This window comes from Erythrolamprus reginae, chromosome 2 (genome assembly GCF_031021105.1).
Source record: "Erythrolamprus reginae isolate rEryReg1 chromosome 2, rEryReg1.hap1, whole genome shotgun sequence".
NCBI lineage: Eukaryota > Metazoa > Chordata > Lepidosauria > Squamata > Dipsadidae > Erythrolamprus > Erythrolamprus reginae.
In genome coordinates, this window is record NC_091951.1 from 166,578,005 (window position 1) to 166,601,125 (window position 23,121).

Consider the following 23,121-nt stretch of genomic DNA (forward strand, 5'->3'; position numbering starts at 1 on the left):
TGTCCTTGGGAGGCAAAACCCACAGCCACTCCGTCTTGTCTGGGTTGAGTTTGAGTTTGTTGACACCCATCCAGACCCCAACAGCCTCCAGGCACCGGCACATCACTTCCACTGCTTCGTTGACTGGACATGGGGTAGAGATGTACAACTGGGTATCATCGGCATATTGATGATACCTCACCCCATGCCCTTGGATGATCTCACCCAGTGGTTTCATGTAGATATTAAATAGCAGGGGGGAGAGGACCGACCCCTGAGGCACCCCACAAGGGAGAAACCTCGGGGTCGACCTCTGACCCCCCACTAACACCGACTGCGACCGACTGGAGAGGTAGGAGGAGAACCACTGAAGAACAGTGCCTCCCACTCCCAACCCCTCCAGCCAGCGCAGAAAGATACCATGGTCGATGGTATCGAAAGCCACTGAGAGGTCAAGGAGCACCAGGACAGAGGACATGCCCCTGTCCCGGGCCCGCCAGAGATCATCCATCAATGTGACCAAAGCAGTTTCCGTGCTGTAGCCGGGCCTGAATCCAGACTGTTGAGGACCTAGATAATCGGCTTCTTCCAAGGACCGCTGGAGTTGAAGTGCCACCACCTTTTCAACAACCTTCCCCATGAAGGGAAGGTTGGAGACTGGACGGTAGTTATTAAGCATGGCTGGGTCCAGGGAAGGCTTCTTGAGGAGGGGGCGCACAAGTGCCTCCTTATAAAGGGGTGGAAAGGACCCCCTCCCCAAGGAGGCGTTGACAATCTCCTGGACCCAGCTCTGTGTCACCCCTCGACTGGCCGAAACCAGCCAAGAGGGACACGGATCCAGTAAACAGGTGGTGGAACTCACAGCTCCAATGGCCTTGTCCACTTCATCAGGTGTCACCAAGTCAAACTCCTCCAAGACAGATGGACAAAGACGTTTAGCCCCAGTCACCTTGACTGACTCATTGTCAGTCGACTCTGTTTTACAATTGGAGTCGAGGTCCGCTCGGATCCGAGCGATTTTATCAGCGAAAAACGTGTTAAAATCCTCGGCACTACTCTGTAAGGGCTCCCCAACTCCCCTCTGATTAAGAAGGGAGCAGGTTACCCTAAACAGAGCGGCCGGGCGGGATTCCACTGATGCAATCAAGGCGGCATGATACGCGCATCTTGCCGCCTTGAGCGCCACTTTGTAAGTCTTAATATGAGCTCTTACAAGTGTTCGATCGGATTCGGACTTACTCTTCCTCCATCGCTTCTCCGATGGTCTTCAAGTTATAACCGGCCACTTAGTGACCATTCAAAGTTACAATGGCACTCAAAAAAGTAGCTTTTGTCCATTTTTTAATCTTTATCACCCTTGTAGCATCCCCATGGCCATGTGGGCTGCAGTGGTTGCAAGTGATCCTCTTTTGCAATCTTCTGACAGGGAAAAAACTGGATTCACTTAACAACCATTTTAGTAACAACTGCAGTGATTCACTTGACAATTGTGGCAAGAAAGGTTGTCAAAATGGGGCAAAACTCACTTAGCAACTGTCTCACTGAGCAACAGAAATGTTGGGCTATTAGTGGCCAAATGTCAAGGACTACTATAAACAAAGCAATAAAAACACAACTCAGTACAGATCAGTAAATAAAAATGAAAAAGATATTATATTGGAAATTTTGAGGGAATTATCAGAGTTGTAGGTTGAACATGCTTTGAGACATGTGCTCCTTAATAGGATAGAGTCTATCTTAGAGACCTTGATAGACCTTCACTTTTTAAAGTTTAATGTAGCCTATTACTCAACATAGTGAATGGTTTCAAACATATAAAGGTGAACTGGATATCGATCTTCATATATCACACCCCTGAAGGTGTTAGAAGCTCATTCCAATTCTTTCTTAAGTCAGATATTATGTTTCCTGTGGGTTTTGACATTTGAGCAAGGAGCTGAATCTCTCTTCGTTTCTTAGTTGTAAAGCCCAGCGGAGTGCACCTGAAACTTGTTCTGCGCTTCCAAGACTTTGGAAAAGCCATGTTCAAGCCAATGAGGTAAGCTTGCTTCCCTTAAAAATGGCAAGAATCCTTTTCACTAAAGCATTTTTAGCAAAGCTATAGATGTTGTGCAGATAAGGAGAAGGAGCAGGGGTTCAAATTGTGTGGGGTTTTTTCTGGTGGTAGGTAGCGTGATGATTTTGTTTCAAAAACCCAAAGTCTACTTTAGGACTTAAACTATACTGTACTTCTCATGTTTTCCCACCTCGGCATGTCCATAAATTGTGCTGCTGGTTTTCAGCAATTCTGTGGAAAGAACAAAGCTCACAAGAGGGATTGGAAGATGCATCCTGTACAAGCAAACTTGGTTCTTCCCAACATCAGTTAATGTTGTGCCCCAAAGGTGCTTTCTTTCAAAAGACAATTGGACTTTCTTGTTCTGCTTGAAGAAACATCTTGGTATTTTTTTTACCCAAGAAGCTTTTTCAGTTCTGACTGACTGGTGGAGAATGAAAGGATTTATATCTCCTTGCAGGAAGGATGGAATGGAAAATGGCTGACTCCACCACTCAGTCAGAACTGAAGAAGCTTCTTGGACGAGAAGCAAAATGTCTTCAAGCAAAACAAGAAAGTCCAGTTGCATTTTAAAAGAAAACACATTTGGGACAATCATGACCTGGTCGACTGAGAATCTCCGTAGACATTTAACTAATGTACAAAGATTTTGAAGGGAGTTCAGAATAAGTATACGAGATCTAGAGGTTGCTGATTGACTAATTGCCAATTGTGTGTGACCACATACATCCTTTAAAAATTATGGACAGAATGAAGACAGATGTGAGATGAGGCAATGATGACCAGGGCAGTGTAGTACAGCAAAAGAGAGTGTTATTCTGATTGTTTGCTCTGTTGTCCTGATCCCAGCTGGGATCTAGAACTCCCAACAGATCCCTTTTGACCTGAATAGCAACTAGGCAAACAGGCTGACTTTGGTCAAAATCACATTAGGAGGGCAACAGAAGAAATAGAGTAAGGGTGAGCAGCTATGGCAACTTTACAATCTATGGACTTCAACTCCCAGAATTCTTGAATCAGCTATGCTCAATTCCCATGCAGGCTCTGGAATTCTGGGAGTTGAAGTCTGTACATTGTAACATTGCCAGAGTTGTGCACTCCTGCCATAATTGGACCCCAATTCCATAGCATGATTGTTTAATATTCTCATATTGGTGGTGTTGGTTAGTTTGAGCATGAGACTCCCTCCAAGTCTAGAAGAACACAAAGGAATCCAAAATATCTGAGCCACTGAAAAGTAGAAAGAGAAGGATATATATATGTATATTTTATTTTATGTACGTTGAGAGCATATGCACCAAGACAAATTCCTTGTGTGTCCAATCACACTTGGCCAATAAAAATTCTATTCTATTCTATTCTATTCTTTCTAGCTACTGTTATTTCTTCGTCTCAGAAATATATTTTGTTTTCCGCACAATTTCTTTCCTGTAAATTACCTGGACATTTCTTTCAGACAGAAACGAGACGAGGAGACTCCGGAAGATTTTTTTTACTTTGTTGACTTTCAGAGACACAATGCAGAGATTGCTGCCTTCCACCTAGACAGGTAATTCCCAAGTGTTAATTGTGGTACCTCCTGAGGTATTTGTCTAGAAAGGAACTTGATTGCAGCTTCAGAGGGGTGAGGCAAAAGGCTCAGTAGACAAAACCGTATGAGCAATGAGGGTAGGTATCCGCCTTTACTCATAGGCCACAAATGTTAATACCATTTGCATCATGGAGTGAATGTTCTGCTCTTCCCTTTCAGCCATTAAAAACTTTTTAAGGATCACCAGAATAAATACTGATGGGGGGGGGAGGAATCTCATTATTGGGGAGAATGATCATTCAGGACAGAAATTACAGTGGTACCTCGACATACGAGTCTAATTCGTTCCAGACCCAAGCTCGTATGTCGATCAACTCACATCTCAAACGAATGCCTTTAGACTTTGTTTTTCACGCCGAGATAACTGGAAGCAAGAATTCTTGCGCCACCTAGTGGAAGCTTGGCTCGTATCCTGAATTTGAGCTTGGGTGTCGAACAGAAATTTTGCTCGCATCTTGGCTCATAACTTGGAATACTCGCATGTGAAGCAGCTCGTATATAGAGGTACTACTGTATATTCTGTATACGATCTTTGATCCACAACCATAATTAAGATCAGAATTATAATCACAAGTCATGCTGCTATTATGGGGGTTGCCATGTGACTCTGCCTAATTTTACAAGCTTTTTGCGGCTATCATTAGATGAACACAGCATTCATAAAGCAAACGCTACATTTGTTAAGTGAATCCATAGTCCTCAACAGGTGTTTCCCCCCCCCCCCAAAATTGGAAGGAGACACCAGTTGCCAACAAAACAAATGTTGTAAATTACAGTCATATGACTGCATGATTCTGTAAAGCAATGCTTCTCAACCTGGGGGTTGGGAACAACTATTTCATAGGGGTCGCCTAAGACCATGGGAAAAGACAAATTTCCCCTGGTGTTAGGAACTAAAGCTTCTACTCTGACGCCTTGGAATATATTTTTACAATCCGACCAATCAGGCATTTACAGTGGGGGTGTCCCTCTGACCTTCATGCCAATCAGCTTAAAGCTCTGTTGGGGGAATTGCCGCTAGACATAGGGTTGGGAGTCACCACAACATGAGGAACTGTATTAAGGGGTTGTGGCATTAGAAAGGTTGAGAACCAGTGCTGTAAACTGCCGTAAAGGCAGATTGGTTATTGAGTGCTGAAAACATGACCATGTGATCCAGGAGCGGAACAGCCAGGGCCATTGGAGCTTTGAATATGAGTCCTAAGTAGCTTTGGGAAAGTTTATTGTAACTTCAAACAGTTGATAATTGATTGGTCATAAGTTGAGAGCTACCTGGTGTTCTGCCAGGCTCTCTGGTAGGAGCCTCCCGAAAATTCAAGGATACAAATTTCAGACACACACATGTTTGAAAATTCAAAACAATGTTCTTTATCACAAAATTCAAAATAAACTGAGCACTCTTTTTGTATTGCAAAGAGCACTTGTCCCAAAACAACCGGGTAGTCTGTACAGTTTCCCTTAATCAGTCTTTAAGTACTTAGCTAGCAGCTATGAAGAAACTTCACACCTCTTCTTCTTCCACAAAGTGAAACACCCACACACTTTGCTCTGCGTTGGTTTCAAAGACGTGAAAAATCAACTAAGTCAAGGCACGATTCCTGAAGAACTGTGATCAGATACTCTTCCACAATGGCCAAACCCACACGCTGCTATTCATAGCAGCAGCCCTAATTACTGGAGCCCCACCCAAACACAGGTGGCCTCTCTTATTTCCTGTAATATGTCCTTACTTGGTCTCTTCTACGCATAATTCTGCGCTTGCGTGGCTCCAAGACATCTTCATCCAAATCAATGGAAGATAAGGGAGATTGACTGCCTGGGCTGTGTGCCAAACCCCCTCTTCCAAGTCACTCCCACCTTCTTCTTCGTCCGAGGAAACTAAATTCTGAACTGACTTTGTCGGCAATAACACAGGCCTATGACATGTTGAAGTTTCCCCTGCATCCACCTCCACATTCCCTGGGGCAGGAGCTGGGTCAGAGCCAACCACAATACCTGGAAAGGATTTCCATCCTTAATGTCCTCTTTCCAGATAGGGCTTGTCTAAAACCTTCAAGAACCAATAGTGATTAGTCTAGATCTGGGGGTGACAAATCTGTGGCCCTCCAAGTTGTTATATTTCCGAACATCCCTCATCTTGAGCCAAGCTGAGGGGGCTGCTGCAAGTCGTAGTTCATCCACACTGGGACTTCGCTGACTCCTACTGCTGATATAACTACATTCTCCTAGTGAATTATGAGGTCTTCCCTGGAGAGATGAGGGAAAAATAAGCAGGGAATATAGTAGTTTTATCATCATTTCGTGCTCAGCATGATTTTTGATGATTGATTGATGTTCTCTGGCCAACTTTAGGTGCAGTGCAGAAAAGAGTTGGGCATAGAAATATAATTAAATGAAGAAGAAGAGGAAAATGAAAAATAAAAAGATGCAATATAAAAAAGATGGGAGAGAAAGATATTAAATATAGTCAAGGAAAAGGGTTTTTTGAAAACGGTTGATCGAATTTAGAATATTTTATAATACTTTATAATAGTTTCTTAATTTTAATAGTTATTTTTTATTTATTTAGTAGTAGATTTATGAATTTTGATAAAATTTATAAGTAAATGAAATGTATTAAGGTGACTTAAGTAGGTTTAATTTAGATTTCTAAGGTTTATTCAATTCGGTTTAGTTTGTTAAATGGTATTTACAGATTTGAAAATCAAAAGTATTTGTTTTTATTGCTTAGTTTTAATTTATCAAGAGGGGTTTGATGAAATATAATAATGGCATAATAATAAGTAATGAATTTAATAATGTTTGTATTTGTTTGTTTTTTAAACTAATAAAGTATAAGTATATAATTTTTATATTGATAAAATTAGGTATAAGGGTTTTTAGTCCGTTTTGAGATTTGTACTAAGAGGGAAGACGGCACTATGGCTTTGATATTAAGATTATAAGATGTAAAAGATATTGATTTTATCAATAGTTTAAGGAATATTAATGATGGACTTAATTAGAGATTAATGGAGATTCATCTGGATGATGAAATTAGAAAGAATGGAATAAGGGGTATGTGATGATAACTGAAATTAAATAGGTGGGATTTAAGAATGTATAATTTGATTATATAAGATTTACTAATCCAAAACTATTTTATTGTAACAAACTAGAAGGTACATTGTTTTTTGTTCGTTATGATGTGGAGGAAAAAATTTAAAAAATTACTTTGAAAAAAAAATTATGTATGTATGTATGTATGTATGTATGTTTGTATGTATTGATCTATTGATCTATCAATACAGCGATCTATCGAATTCTTGATAACTCTTGCACCTGTTTCCCTCCTAGCTGCGTGTGTTATTTTCCATCATTCAGAGCTCTCTTAAATTCCCTTTTTTTCTGCTTGGGATGCATCTGGCAGGTCTGATGTGGATCACAGTTAGATACATCAGGAGTCCTGATCAAGATCCAAATCTATGCTTTATTTGTCTTTTTAATTCTGCAAACAACAGGCTGAAAAAGCCAATTCTTGAAGGCGTTTTAAGAAGCTTCTGTGCCATTGTTAGTCGGTCTGTTTGGCAGCTACTGACTCACTAACCAAATACCATCTTGTTTTGCTAACAAAAAAGAAAAGAAAAGAAAGAACATTAGACCTCAGAGCATCCTTTGCAAGCTGTATGGTATGAATCAACCCAAACCTTAGAAATATCTCCCACGTCTCAGCATTTACAAGTTGGGGCAGTATTCTTGCTGGCATCTAGCATTTCACTTGAGCCATCCATCAAATGTCTTAATGAATTGCTTAAGTGGTGGGGAGAACAAAGCAACAGCAGCAGAATGCAAGGTTGGGAAGGATTGTAATAAACTCCCCCTGCGTAATTAAAGCTATTACAGGATGAACAAATGAGGGCTTGCTTAGATGTAGGTTACTGCAATTAAATCAGCTACCGGCAAAGGAGAATATTTGTGGCTCAGGGTTGAAATGAGGGGTCCTCGGTCCAGTAGTGGGTTCTAAAACCCTTTCCTACCAGTTTGTGTGCATGCTTGCAAGTGGGCGGAGCCTCCCAGCACTACCAGTTCTAAGAACCGGGCTGAATCAGGAACAAGCCACCGCTGCCTTGGTGTTCTCTGTGCTCCATTGTTTTCTTAACAGACATTCCATACGCTGGCACTGATGATATTACCTAGTTTGGATAATGAAATGTCTGCAAGAAAACAACCAAGTTCAGAGAACTCCAAGGACCTGTCATTATTAGCAGCTACCAATATTAGCACTCTGATGGCATATGACATGAAACCCTCTTTGTTTGAATTATGAATACAGTGATCCCCCGAGTTTCACGATCTCGATCATTGCGAAACGCTATATCGCGATTTTTCCACCCGATGACGTCACTCCCTTCCTTTCTCATCTTTCTTTCTCTCTCTCTTTCTCTATCTTGCTTCTTCCTCTCTCACACTCTCTTCCTCCCTCTCTCATCTCTTTCTTTTCTTCTCTCTCTTTCTCTATCTCTTCCCCTCTTGCTCTCGAGCGGCGGGCGGCACCCAGGGAAGGTTCCTTCGGCCGCCCACCAGCTGATCTGCTCGGCAGCGTGGCAGCAGCGAGGAGCCGAAGATGGTGTTTCCCTGGGCAATGGGGAAACCCCATCTTCGGCTCCTCGCTGCTGCCGCGCTGCGGAGCAGATCAGCTGTTGGGCGGCCGAAGGGGTCTTCCCCGCCGCCCACACGCAAACTCCACCATCTGCGCATGTGCGGCCATGGAAAAAGGGGCGCGCATGCGCAGATGGTGTTTTTACTTCCGCGCCGCTACATCGCGAGAAATCGATTATTGCGAGGGGTCTTGGAACGGAACCCTCGCGATAATCGGGGGATCACTGTATTCAATTATGAATGTACCATGTTATAGTTCCAGATCTTTTAGATAACATGCTAAATTTGTGATTCTAATGCGAAGGCCAAAACGGTCCAGCATGAATAGAGGTGTTACATTCCAGAGGATATACTTTTATTTGCTTTATTTATTTGTTAATTTTTTATGCTGCCCATACGTCCTATAAGGCAGGGGTCCCCAACCGCCGGTTCCCGGACCAGTACCGGGCCGCAAGGCATGTTGCACCGGTCCGCGGAGTCAGCAGCTGCTGTGGAGCCGACGAGTGCCAAGCTGTTTCCTGTCTCTTTCCCCTCACGTTCACTTGGGACCGCCATTTGCCTCGGGCTGAGAAAACCTTTGCTTGCTTGCTTTCTTCCTTTCCTGTCTTTCTTCTCTCGTCGAAAGTGGTCTATTTCCTCCTTGCGAAGCCCTTGCAAAGCCCTCGCTCTGCCTGCAGCTCAAACGAAAAGGCTTTGGCATTGTGCAGCTCTTTTTTTGCTAGGCTCCCCCACCCTATTCCCGGGGTCCTGGGTGGGAGCGAAGCCAGGGGTGTGTGTGTGACCATGAAACCCCCACCACCAGCTCTGGTAATTTTCTTTTGGAAGGATTCCTTGCTGCAAGAAAATTACCAGACCTGGCAGTGGTGGGCGCTCCAAGCAGGCAGCGATCGCAAAGGAAGGTGACTGTGTCCGTGGAGGCACCTCCCCCTGCTCTGGGATTCCTTGCTGCAATCCCAGCCGGAACGGGGGGGGATGTCCTCTGGAACTGCTGAAAGGCAAACGGCGGTCCCGAGTGAACAGGAGGGGAAAGAGACAGGAAACCGCCCCCTCCTACCCTTCCTACCTCTGTCACCTCAACTCCCCCGCAAAATTAAAAGGGGGGGGAGAGAGACAATGGAACGATAAGCTAAACCCCCTTTCCGCCCCCACCGGGCCATAGAAAAATTGTCTTGCTGAAACTGGTCCCTGGTGGAAAAAAGGTTGGGGACCACTGCTATAAGGTGACTATAAAAGAATAGCTGCTCTTGGTGAAATGTCTCCTTGTCTTGTTAAAGATCAAAATGTTTTAATTTTCTTGGTGTCAAGACAGTTCAGTCAAATTATATCCCTGGGAATCCTTGCCACAGAGGAAATTGCCTTATGATGAAGTAGAGCAATTGAGTATCCAGCTTTGCTTTTCTCAGTGTATTCTGCCAATGTGTGGGGACTATAATTATTAGAATACTCAATGTTTGATGCATTCTTAGAGTATCATACCAATAAGGAGGCGCTTCTCAAGCTGTGCAGGCTGAGGAATTCTGGGAGTTGAAGTCCAGACATCTTAAAATGCACAGGGTTAACACTGCAGTAGGGTATCCAATGGGGATCAAGTTAAGTTCAATTTGGCTCATTGGCCTTCTCCAGCCTGGTACTTCAGTGATCACCATTCTTGGGATGGAAACAACTCTTAAGATTTCATCTTCCCTGGGACCAAAACATGGCTCCTTGCCTACAGTGCACGAGCTTCTTCACTGGCATACCATGGAAAGCTCTTATTGGGAGACAATTAACTAAATTACTACCGCAACACACCACCCTTGCTTGCAGAAACATGTCAACATCCAACTTTAGAACATGAAGGACCCACATTGAATCAACAAGTCCTACATTCTGATGAAGATACAAAATATGCTGTATTTTTAGCCTTCTGTAGAGTTATGCATTTGGCTTCACTTTACCCTCTTTTTGTTTTCATGACTACTTATCTACTCTGAATTTTCCTGGAACTGAAAATTACTTTCATATATATCAATATATAATAGTTACTATTTTCTAGCCGGCTAGTAATCTGACGGAAGCTGCATCAAGGAAGTTAAATGTGCACAGTCTTCTCCATCCACTTAGATGATTTTCTTGTCCAATTTGCAGGGTTCTTACTCTGGATACTTGCAGAAAAATTAATCTAACCCAAATTTAGCTGGCAGTGCATTGTAAGCAACAGACCTGGCCATCCTATTCTTTATTCTCAACTGGCAGCCAATATATTCAGAATACGGTCATGTCAGAGGTGGGCATCACATAAAGTAGTAACTGTTGTATCCTGTAATGGCTACCTTGTAACTCTGTAAATAGTTTGTTCCTCTTTCAGCGCTGTCTGAGCCCAAGCAGGAAGTCGCTCCTGATTGGCTCAGACGCGGCCGGCTCTAGCTTTGGCGGGAACCGCAAATATATAAAAGGAGCGGTTTCTCCAGGCAGAGCCAGTCGGTACTCGCTGAATTGTCGCTTTACCTTGCTGAGCTGTCACTTGTTCTCTGAGCTGAATAAAAGTACCGATTGCTCAAAGCCCTGTCTCTGGGTCTACTTCACTGGCGACGAACGGACGGAAGAAACTTCGCGTGCAACATGGACAAAATCCAGATCGGCCAGGCTCCGGAACTCTTCGATCCCGAGAAATCGACATGGGACGAGTACATGGCCACCTTCGAGATCTTCCTCGAGGCGGCAGGAATGCAGGACGCCGAAGCCGATCGCAGACGGGCTATTTTCCTTAACTACTGCGGCGCAGAAATCCGTAGACTTGCCCAAACTCTCACCGAACCGGAACAAGCAAGAGCCACAGCGTGGGACGTCCTACAACAAAAACTGGCGAGCCATTTCAAGCCGACCAAACCAGCCATGGTTTTTCGGCATCAATTCCACATGATGGCTCAGAGGGAAACCGAGTCGATCAGCCAGTTTACAACGCGGCTTCGAACGGTACTTGCTCAATGCAAGTTTAAAGACCCGGAAGCTCGCCTCACCGACGCCTTGGTTTTCGGCATGAAAAGCAGCACGGTGAGAAATAAACTCCTCATCGAAGAAGAGCCGAGCCTACAAACCGTGATTAAACTGGCGCAAACCGCAGAAGCAGCCGACGCAGCGGCGAGAGAATTGAAAGAGCACGGAAGGCGAGAACTCATTGCAAAAATCGACTCCGCGTCTCCCAGCGCCGTGGAAACAGACAACAGCCAACAAATTCCCAGCGGAGACAACTGCCTCCTGGTGCAAGACCAGCCGAGACACCTGAGAGCTACTCACCCAGCCCCCTGCGCGGGCTGCCGGGGAAATCACCAGCGCCATCGATGCCCTTTCCGAGACGCTACATGCCGCCGTTGCAACCGGAGAGGCCACATCGCCATCGCATGCAGAGCAACAGCGCCAGAGGAAACATTTGCCACACCGCAATACCAGCGACCTCAAAACCAGACCCCCCAAGCGCGAGAAAGGAGACCATTCCGCAACGCGGGTCAAAGGAACTACTCAACCGCTAACCGCGACTACTATAGAGGTAACTCTCAATTTTCCGTGAATAACACGGCAACCAAAAAAGGGGCTAAAATTGTTATATCACTGTTACTCAATAACCAACCTTGCTCAATGGAGCTGGATACGGGCTCTAGATATACCATCATGCCCTGGGAAAAATTTAAACTGTATATGCCTAATGTATCTAAGGCTGACCTAAATCAAACCTCTTTGGTGATTAGAGACTTTCAGGGGGGAGTAATCTCGGTCTTGGGAACAGCAAATGTACCTATCGCATTCAAGAATGTTAAATGTACCCTTCCCATTCTTATTGTAACAGGGGCCAAGCACTCTCTTCTGGGTTTAGCATGGATGGAACCACTGGGGATCGAGATTTCGGGTGTGTGTAATGTAAACTGTTATGATATGCCTAACTTTGTGAAAGAGTTCCCTGAAGTGTTCAGCCCCACATTGGGATTGTATAAGGGGCCCCCTATATCTTTTTCTATTGACCCCAAGGTCCCACCGATCAGACTAAAACCTCGCAGGGTCCCCCTGCCGCTCCTCCCCAAACTAGACATACAGCTGGACAAACTCATTAGCCAAGGTATTTTGGTCCCTGTGGAGCAGGGGCCATGGGAAACTCCCATAGTTACCCCTCTGAAGCCAGATGGCTCTTTAAGAGTTTGCGCTGATTACAAATCGACCCTAAACAAGGCACTCCAACACCACCCCTACCCCATCCCGGTTGTGCAACAACTGCTACACTCCCTGGGGGAGGGGAAAAGGTTCGCAAAGATCGACCTGGCGCAAGCTTACCAGCAACTTCCGGTCGATGAACAAACAGCAAACGCTCAAACAATTGTAACGCACAGGGGGGCTTTCAAATGCACGAGGTTACAGTTTGGGGTAAGCATAGCCCCAGGAATATTCCAGAGCATTATGGAACGCCTATTGTCAGGGGTAAATGGGGCCATTCCATACTTTGATGACATCTTAATTGCAGGGGAAAACCAGGAACAAGTAAACAAAAGAATAAGGGAAGTACTTAAGAGGTTACAGGACAAAGGTTTAAGAATCAAGCCTGATAAATGTGTCTGGGGAACCAACAGTATAGAATTCCTAGGATATAAAATAGATAAGGAAGGTATCCACCCCACAACAGAGAAGCTGAGAGCAATTAGAGAAGCCCCAGAGCCACGAGATAAGAATGAGTTGCAGGCATTTTTGGGCCTCCTTAATTTTTATTCCGTTTTTTTAAAGCAGAAGGCAACAGTAGCAGAGCCTCTCCATCGTTTACTCCAGAAGGAAGCCCGCTGGACATGGGGGAAAACTGAACGTGAAGCTTTTTCTCAAATAAAAAATTTATTAACTTCTAAAAGTGTAGTAGTCCAATATAGTGCTTCACTACCCATTAGGCTCACGTGCGACGCTTCGCCGTACGGCATAGGAGGAGTCCTAGCTCACGTTCTACCTAATAAGACAGAGGCCCCAATAGCATTTTTTTCAAGAACCATGACCAGCACAGAAAGGAATTATAGCCAGTTAGACAAGGAGGCTCTAGCATTAGTGGCAGGGGTAAAGAAGTTTCACAATTACATATTTGGAAGAAGCTTTGAGCTAGTCACTGACCACAAACCCCTACTAGGCCTGCTAGCCCCCAACAAGCCCACTCCACCTTTTATGTCTCCAAGACTAATCAGATGGGCTCTTTTCCTCTCAGGGTATCAGTATGAGCTCACCCACAAGGGGGGGAAGGAAATCAATCATGCAGACGGTCTCAGCAGATGCCCCATAACAGACTTAGTGGAAGACCCTGTTCCTTCCACAGATGTGTTAATGATAGAACTCGAGGAAAACCCACTAACCACAGCAAAAGAGGTAGCTGCACACACGCAGCAAGATCAAATCCTTAAACAAGTGGTGAACTGTGTTCTAAAGGGATGGCAAAATGATGTTGTGAAACCTGAATTGTGTGATTTTAAAAACAAGAGACTTGAGTTATCGTATGTAAAAGGTTGTTTGCTGTGGGGGGATAGAGTGATCATCCCCAAAAGTCTAAGGGGAAAGGTACTCAAAATGTTACATGTGGGTCATCCTGGGATTGTCAGGATGAAGAGCCTGGCAAGGGGGCATTTATGGTGGCCAGGGCTGGATGCTGATATTGAAAGTTGGGTTTCAAAGTGTGATCCGTGCCAAGAGTCACGGCCCAGTCCCCCCAAAACAACTCCGGCTGAGTGGGAACAGCCTGCTGGTCCTTGGTCTAGAATCCACATTGATTTTGCTGGCCCAGTGGGGTCTCAGTATTTTTTAATAGTGGTTGATGCCTTCTCCAAATGGTTGGAAATAATAGCAATGAACAACATAACCACAAGTGCCACTATCAAGGTATTGAGCAGACTGTTTGCATCCCATGGGTGCCCAGATCTCTTAGTGTCTGACAATGGGCCACAGCTAACAGCCAGGCAATTCGAATTGTTCCTAGATGGCCTAGGGGTCAGGCATGCCCTCATCTCGCCTTATTCGCCCCGGGGCTAACGGATTGGCAGAACGTTACGTACGGGTGGCAAAGGAGGCATTGCGCAGGTCAGGCCCTGGGGATGTGCAACAAAACTTGGACCAATTCTTACTCACCCAACACATTACCCCTAACTCGCACACACATGTAAGCCCTGCAGAGTTATTGATGGGAAGGAAGTTGAGATCACCACTAGACAGGTTAAACCCAAGGTTCTGTGTTAATAATAACCAAATGTGTACAAAACCTGAAAGAGAAATGTATTTGGGACAAAATGTATATGTAAAAAGTTTTGATGGAAATGTAAACTGGATGAAGGGAATTATTGTTAAGCAAAATGCACCTAAGACCTATGTTGTTAAACTAGAGGATGGTCGTTTGTGGAAACGACACATAGACCACATTCGGAAGCGAACAGAAAATCAATTGCCACAAACCGCTGACATGGACTCTCCCCCTTCAACAGACTTTAGTACATTGCCCGAAATAAGAGACACGCAAAGAGACTTATCAGGCCAGGGGGAACCATCCAGCGACGCCGAACCATCCTCGTCCTCCGAAGCCTTCGTTGGGCCCGCCAGGCCAAGTCCGCCACACCGGGAGAACAGCGGCGAGCCATCCTCCACAGTCGGTGGCGAAGGAGAAATTGAACTGCGCAGGTCAGCGCGAGCTCCTCAGAGGCCCCACCGATTGGACGACTTTGTCACATGGCTTTCTTGATGGATGTGTCCAACTATGAGGGGAGGGGTGTTGTATCCTGTAATGGCTACCTTGTAACTCTGTAAATAGTTTGTTCCTCTTTCAGCGCTGTCTGAGCCCAAGCAGGAAGTCGCTCCTGATTGGCTCAGACGCGGCCGGCTCTAGCTTTGGCGGGAACCGCAAATATATAAAAGGAGCGGTTTCTCCAGGCAGAGCCAGTCGGTACTCGCTGAATTGTCGCTTTACCTTGCTGAGCTGTCACTTGTTCTCTGAGCTGAATAAAAGTACCGATTGCTCAAAGCCCTGTCTCTGGGTCTACTTCAGTAACTATGTGAAGTTGCTATGGATTATACCACCACAATGGCAAATTAAACTAACAAAAATGCTAATGTTTACAAAATCTAACAGAAACAGACCAGATTCAGTTTAACAAAAAGGAGATATCTTTCTATGCACTGATCTGATTAGGAATCCCAGCGGCCGATAAGGTCCCACAGAGTTGGCCTTCTTCGGGTCCCATCGACCAAACAATGTCGTTTGGCGGGCCCCAGGGGAAGAGCCTTCTCTGTGGCGGCCCTGCCCTCTGGAATCAACTCCCCCCCCGGAGATTAGAACAGCCCCCACCCTCCTTGTCTTTCGCAAGTTACTCAAGACCCACCTATATCGCCAGGCATGGGGGAACTAAGACATCTCCCCCAGGTTTTCTTATATTTTATGTTTGGTATGTATGTGTTGTATGGTTTTTAATTGTTGGGGTTTTTTATATAATTTTTATTATTAGATTTATTCAATCGGAGAGGGGCGGCATACAAATCTAATAAATTGAATTGAATTGAATAGGTCCTAAAGAGTTGGCCTTCTCCGGGTCCTGTCAACTAATAAATGCCGTCTGGCGGGACTTAGGGGAAGAGCATTCTCTGTGGCAGCCCCAACCTTTTGGAATCAACTCCCCCCAGAGATGAGGACCCCACCCTCCTTGCCTTTCGAAAGTTCCTGAAAACCCACTTATGTCGCCAGGCATAGGGAAACTGATATGCCCCTTAGCTACTATGGGTTTTTATGTATGGTCTGTTAGTTTGTGTTTTGTTTTTTATAATAAGGATTTTAAATTGTTCTTTTAACATTAGATTTGTACATTGTGTATTGTTGTTGTGAGCCGCTCTGAATCCTCGTAGAGGGGTGGCATGCAAATCTAATAAATTGTTATTATTATTGTTGTTATTAATACATTTCATCCTTTGCAGAATCCTGGATTTCCGCCGCGTCCCTCCAGCATCTGGGAGAATGATTAACGTCACAAAAGAAATTTTAGAAATCACAAAGAATGAAATCTTACAAAGCGTCTTTTTTATTTCCCCAGGTAAGTTGGTTTCATAAATTTATATTCAGTCTTTCTGCTTCTGTGAGTACTCAAGGTGTTCATCGTCGTTGTTGTTGTCATTATTATTATTATTATTATTATTATTATTATTCAGAACATCATATATTTTAAGAAGATACAGCAGTCAGTGGTATTTGTGACACTTTTTTAAATGTTCAGTTGACTGAGTTTCATGTTTAATGAAATAAATAAATATAATATAATAATAATAATAATAATAATAATAATAATAATAATAATAATAATAATATAAAGAGTTGAAAACATGAAATCAATTAAATTAAGAACTATAATGTGTTTACAATAAAATTCCTGGTGAAAGAGCAGCTGGTTCTTCTTCACAGGTTTTCTGAACTGTAAAGATTTACATGGAGCCATATGGCATAGTAATAAGTAGGTGGGGGATCTAGCTATCCTAGAGGATCACCACTTAACTATGAGTCAGCAGTGTGAGGCACTTACTGAACGAGCTAATATAGTCCTGGTTTGCATCAATAGAAAGAAGTGTTCAAGATCATGAAAAGTGATAGTACTATTAGGGCCGTGGTGGTGCAGTGGTTGGAATGTAGTACTGCAGGCTAAGAGTGCTGACTGGCAATTTGCAGCAGTTTGGCAGTTTGATTCTTAGCAGCTTAAGGTTAACTCAGCCTTCCACTCTTCCAAGTCAGTAAAATGAGGATCCAGATTGTTGGGAGCAATATGCTGACTCCGTAAACTGCTTAGAGCGGGTATATAAGTGTAAGTGCTAAGTTTATACTGTGCTAATGTGGCCACACTTGGAATATTGTGTCCAGTTCCGGTTACCACAATACAAAAAGGATGTTGAGACCCTAAAAAGAGTGCAGAGTAGAACAGCAAAGATAAGGAGGAGTCTGGAAGTTAAACTGTATGATGAACTGTTAAGGAAACTGGGTATATCTCTAACCTACACAAGCAAAGGACTTGGGGTGACATGATAGCTTCTCCTAGGACTTGGAAGATTGTCACAAAGAAGGGATTGACTTATTTTCCAAAACACCTGAAGGCAGAACAAGAAGTAATGGATGAAAGCTCATTAAAGAGAGAGCCAACCCGAAACTAAAGAGAAATTTCCTGACAGTAAGAACAATTAATCAATGGAATGGCTTGGCTCCAAAAATTATGGGTGATGCATAATTCAAGGTTTTCAATAAGAGATTGGATAGCCATTTGTCCATTGTGGTATAAGGTTTCCTGCATGAGGAAAGGATTGCACTAGAAGACCTCCATATCCCTTCCAATTCTGTTTTAAGTTGTAAGATACATTTAATACTCTGGAAATTGTACAGGAGAAGGCCTGCTCCAATATTCTAGGAAGATGAATCTGGGACAGTGGAGGCATCTTTTAAAGCAGTGGTTCTCAACCTGGGGGTCGGGACCCCTTTGGGGGTCGAACAACTGTTTCACAGGGGTCGCCTAAGACCATAGGAAAAAACAAATTTCCCATGCTTTTAGGAACTAAAGCTTCTATTCTGGCACCTTGGAACATATTTTTACAATCTGACCAATCAGGCGTTTACAATGGGAGTGTCCTGCCAATCAGCTTAAAGCTCTGTTGGGAGAATTGGCACTAGACTTATGGTTGGGGGGGCACCACAACATGGGGAACTGTATTAAGGGGCCGCAGCATTAGAAAGGTTGAGAATCACTGTTTTAAAGGTTCCTTAAATAGTCATGCCATAAGCTATTTATGACTTGAAAGCACAATGGTGTGGAGGTTTATTGCTCTTTGTACTGGTGTTTCATAAGCTGCATGGAATCACCATAAATTGGGAAGCCATATAAATGTTCTTAATCAATAGATAAACATATGGGCATCAGGTGTCACCATTTGCATAGTGACCTCATGATGAGCATGTCTACATTCTGACATCCTTGTGGCCTGTCATGGACAACCTCTTTGCTCTGTCCCTGCATCAGTCTTGAGTCTCATACGGATTCCTCTTTCCATAGCCAGCAATGTCTGCTTCTTTGCGAAGTGCCCTTACATGTGCAAAACGGAATACGCCGTCTGCGGGAACCCTCACCTCTTGGAAGGTTCCCTCTCAGTTTTCCTGCCTTCTCTCAACTTGGCACCACGAATCTCCATCCCTAATCCGTGGATCAGATCCTACACCTTTGCAGGAAAAGAGGAGTAAGTGGGTAAATGGACCTCTCTTTTTCCTTACTGCTCAGGCAAAGGCCACCCTTTCAAACACATGGTATGCTACACTTATTGAGCAGGACAGCTTCAAACAGGCCCTTGGTCCCTCTGTTTAGGTAGAAGAGAAATAAGGATGTAATCTTAGACACAGTTTATTTTATTTATTTGTTTGTTTGTTTTGTCAAGCATGTATTGGTGGTATATAAAGGTATAATACAGTGATACCTTGTCTTACAAACCCCTCGTCATACAAACTTTTCGAGATACAAACCTGGGGTTTAAGATTTTTGCCTCTTCTTCCAAACTATTTTCACCTTACAAACCCAAGCCACCGCCACTGGGCTGCCCCGCCTCCAAACTTCTGTTGCCAGCGAAGCGCCCGTTTTTGCGCTGCTGGGATTCCCCTGAGGCTCCCCTCAATGGGAAACACCACCTCCAGACTTCCGTGTTTTTGCGATGCTGCGGGGGAATCCCAGCAGCGCAAAAATGGGCACTTCACTGGCAACGGAAGTCCAGAGGTGGGGTTTCCCAGCGAGGGGAGCGTCAGCGAAATTGCAGCATCACAAAAATACGGAAGCCCAGAGATGGGGTTTTGAGGACTTCCGTGTTTTTGCGATGCTGCAATTGCACCGAGGCTCCCCTTGCTGGAAACCCCACCTCCAGACTTCCATTGCCAGCGAAGCACCCGTTTTTGCGCTGCTGGGATTCCCCTGCAGCATCACAAAAACAGGGAAGTCCGGAGGTGGGGTTTCCCATGGAGGGGAGCCTCAGGGGAATCCCAGCAGCGCAAAAACAGGAGCTTTGGCTGTCAAAAGGGGTGAGTTTTGGGCTTGCACGCGTTAATCGCTTTTCCATTGATTCCTATGGGAAACATTGTTTCGTCTTACAAACTTTTCACCTTATAAACCTCGTCCTGGAACCAGTTAAGTTCATAAGACGAGGTATCACTGTATTTATATACATGATACTAGTAGAAGAGAAACATTAGGACATGGGATGGAAGGCACGCTGGTGCACTTATGCATGCCCCTTACTGACCTTTTAGGAATCAGGAGAGATCAACCGTGGATAGTCTAAGGGTAAAATTTTGGGGGTTAGGAGATGATACTACAGAGTCTGGTAGTCAGTTCCATGCATCAACTATTCGGTTACTAAAGTCATATTTCCTGCAGTCGAGTTTAGAGCAGTTTACTTTAAGTTTGTATCTGTAAACACAGTTACTGGAGGGCAAGTCTCATTTAATTCCCCAGGCTTCGCTCACACCTCAATTTTGCATCCCTAATCTGGCCCATCCAGAAGCAACCAGCTGCATTTGAACCAAAGGTCCTAACCACCATACCCAAGCTAATCATAAATGCAGTTTCCATTTTCTACTGTAAAATAACAGTTTCTAGGAAGTCCAAGTTGGCAGGGACAGATTCCCATTCCCACCACTACGAATGCACTGCGTGCACAGCTTCATTTCTCCTGCGTGCGTGTACTAGCATGTTTTTGCTTCTGCATATGTTCAGGAAGCAAAATCTTGTGAGGGGACATGCACACGAGAGAGATTTAGGTGGTTTTTTTGCTTGCACACATGCACAGAGGCAAAAAAAAAGCCAAAATCTCACATGTGCGCATCCCCTCGTAGGATTTGCTTCCTGTGCAATGCCTAGAAGCAAAAACACGCGGGGATGTGCTCATACGCACATAGGAGAAGTGAAGTTGCACGCGCAGTGCAACTTTCGCTACCTCTGTGGCATCCTTATCCATACCAGTAACAACCCAACACTGGAAGAGGGATGTGAACATGCCTGAGGGAAGAGTGAAAAAATGTAATAATAATTTAATAATTATTATTATAATTATAAAATTATAATTATAATTATAATTATAAAAAGTATTATTATTATTATTATTATTATTATTATTATTATTATTATTATTATTATTTAGATTTGTATGCCGCCCCTCTCCGCAGACTCGGGGCGGCTCACAAGTAATCCTCTTACTAACTCAGTCTGGATAAAAATTGCTTCTGAAGCTACTGTTTCCATAGTTAGCCAGCAAAAGCTTGTTGGTGGTTTGAGTCCAACTCTTTGAGTAGCTGCAGTGGAATAAGACCAAGCAAACAAACAAACACACACACACACAACTGTCGTGTGCATTGCCTTAAATTCCTTGAGGAAAATCAAGATACAAATATGAAAAATCGAAAGTATTAAATGTAGGCTTACCTTGAAATATAAAGGCCAACTGTGGAGGGCCTAATATTATCATGATTGTGACACGGAGAGTGGAAGAATTAAACTTCTTTTCCCAACAGTGTAGAGCAGGGGTGTAAACTCAAGGTCTGGGGGCCGGATGCTAAGATCTGGTCAGGATCTCGTCCAGAGGGCTGCCCTGGAAACAGCAAAGGACTTTCGCACAGTGCCTCTGCCTGCAAAAATGGAACTCAGAAGGGCTGTGTGCGGCCCTCCCAAGCTCTGTTTTCACTGGCAGAGGGTTGCAGGAGGCCATTGTAGCTGAAAACAGAGCTTGGAAGGACTGTGGGCGGCCCTCCCGAGCTCCATTTGCACTGTTAAGAGGGTTGCAGGATGCTGTTGCAGCCCAAAACATGAGCCTGTTTTCAATGGCAGAGCACTCAGGCCAGCACAGGAGCTCCCGACATGAGTGATGTCAAACTGGCCACCACCCCGAGGTCAAACACAATTCTGATGCGGTCCTCAATGAAATTGAGTTTGACATCTCTGGTGTACGGAATGCTCAAGCAGATGTTCTTTAGATGTTTTAGAAACTTTGACAGTTTTGAAGATCTTCACTTTTTGTCCTAGATTCATGGCTTCACATAGCAGGCTAGGCCCCAAACTTTTAATTTCCTCTTAGTGCCCAGTGCTGCCTTTTCCCTCTGTTTTCAAGAAAGGCAGCAGATTGGGAAGGTGCTGATGCCAGCAGCAACTCTCTTCTCTTTTATCTTTCTCCCAGGTGGGAAGTAAATCCTCTCTATTGCAATACCGTGAAGGAGATTTATCCTTACAGCAGCGGCAGCCGGCTACTCCATATCATTGACATGGCGATATTTGACTTCTTAATAGGTAAGTAAGAAGAGGGAAGGACTGTGGTCCTCATGGATCTGAGGTGTTATTTTCTAAGAGTGGAAATTTTTCATGGGGCGTGAAATATAGCCAGCTTAGAACACGCTGATAAATTGAAAACTTTGCAGGTTTTCTGAGTTGAATTCTTTGGTTTCAATGTGGGGAGTGGAAGGAGTTAGCTAAGTTCCTTATGCTATACATCCGAGATCATTGTCAATGTGTCTGCAGTCATGAAATCAAAAGATGCTTGCTCCTTGGCAAACTATGGCTATGGCAAACTTAGGCAGCAAAGCAGAGACATCACCTTACCAGCAAAGGTCCATATAGTCAAAGCCATGTTTTCCCAGTAGTAACGTTTGACTGTGAAAGTTGGGCCATTAAGGAAGACTGAGCACTGAAAAATGGATCCTTCCAAATTGTGGTGTGGGAGAAGACTCGAGAGTCCCTTGGACTGGAAGGAGATCCAAAGGCAATCCTAAAGGAAACCAACCCTCACTGACCTTTGGAAGGACAGATCCTGAAGCTGAAGCTGAAATACTTTGGCTACCTAATAAGAAAAGAGGACTTATTGGAAAAGACCCTGGTGTTGGGAAGGATTGAAGGCAAAAGGAGAAGGGCACAGCAGAGGACGAGGTTGTTAGATGGTGTCATAGATGCAATGAACATTAAATTGGGCAAACTCTGGGAGACAGTGGAAGACCAGGGGCCTGGCATACTGAGGTCCATGGGCTCATGAAGAGTCAGACAGTGAGCAACAACAAACAATATATATACAATCCAGAGGAAAGCAATCCCTTGGGGTGCATTTATGTTTTCTCCAAAAACAAAAGTTGGTTCATTGTACAATTAGTTCTATTCGCATTGAAAAACAATGACTGGCCCCAATGAGCTTCTGGGTTGAACAGGAATGTGAGTCCATCGTAGTCTATCATTTCAGCATTCAAACTCTCCATTTGGGTTGTGGTTTTGGGGGGTAGGGGAATCGGGGTGGTAGGGGAGTGTTTTTGCAATGGCCAAATTACATCAGATAGAAATGGCAGAAGCAATTTGCTATTTGCTTTAAATATACTGCTCAAAAAAATAAAGGGAACACTCAAATAACACATCCTAGATCTGAATGAATGAAATATTCTCATTGAATATTTCATTTGCACAACTATTCCATTTGCACAACAGCATGTGAAATTGACTGTCAATCAGTGTTGCTTCCTAAGTGGACAGTTTGATTTCACAAAAGTTTGATTTACTTGAAGTTATATTCTGTTTTTTAAGTGTTCCTATTATTTTTTTGAGCAGTAGTCATGCAAAAGGGAAAAAGCTATGCATTCATTCACTCATTCATTCCAATTTAGATATTGGCAGCTTTAAAAATGACAATGGCAGTTTAAGGAATGCCAGGTGCATTGCGGCATGAGATTGTATGTGCTACAATCCATTCTGATGGATTAACTTCACAATGTTTTTGATATGCTGACTTGTTTGTGTTTGATTTTTGTCTCCATGTTAACAACTCACACACATAGACACACGCCAGAACAAGC

The 23,121-nt window shown here is 44.0% G+C and overlaps 1 protein-coding gene across 2 annotated transcripts in view; it reads left to right on the forward strand.

The window, feature by feature from the left end:
* Positions 1–23,121, forward strand: part of FAM20A (FAM20A golgi associated secretory pathway pseudokinase) — a 76,275-nt gene that overhangs the window by 39,440 nt on the left and 13,714 nt on the right. For both annotated transcript variants that reach the window (XM_070740318.1, XM_070740319.1), the window contains exons 4-8: positions 1,939–2,017; positions 3,492–3,584; positions 16,209–16,324; positions 18,317–18,497; positions 21,471–21,580. In XM_070740318.1, the coding sequence (XP_070596419.1) occupies positions 1,939–2,017; positions 3,492–3,584; positions 16,209–16,324; positions 18,317–18,497; positions 21,471–21,580 (579 nt within the window). The remainder of the gene's footprint in view (positions 1–1,938; positions 2,018–3,491; positions 3,585–16,208; positions 16,325–18,316; positions 18,498–21,470; positions 21,581–23,121) is intronic.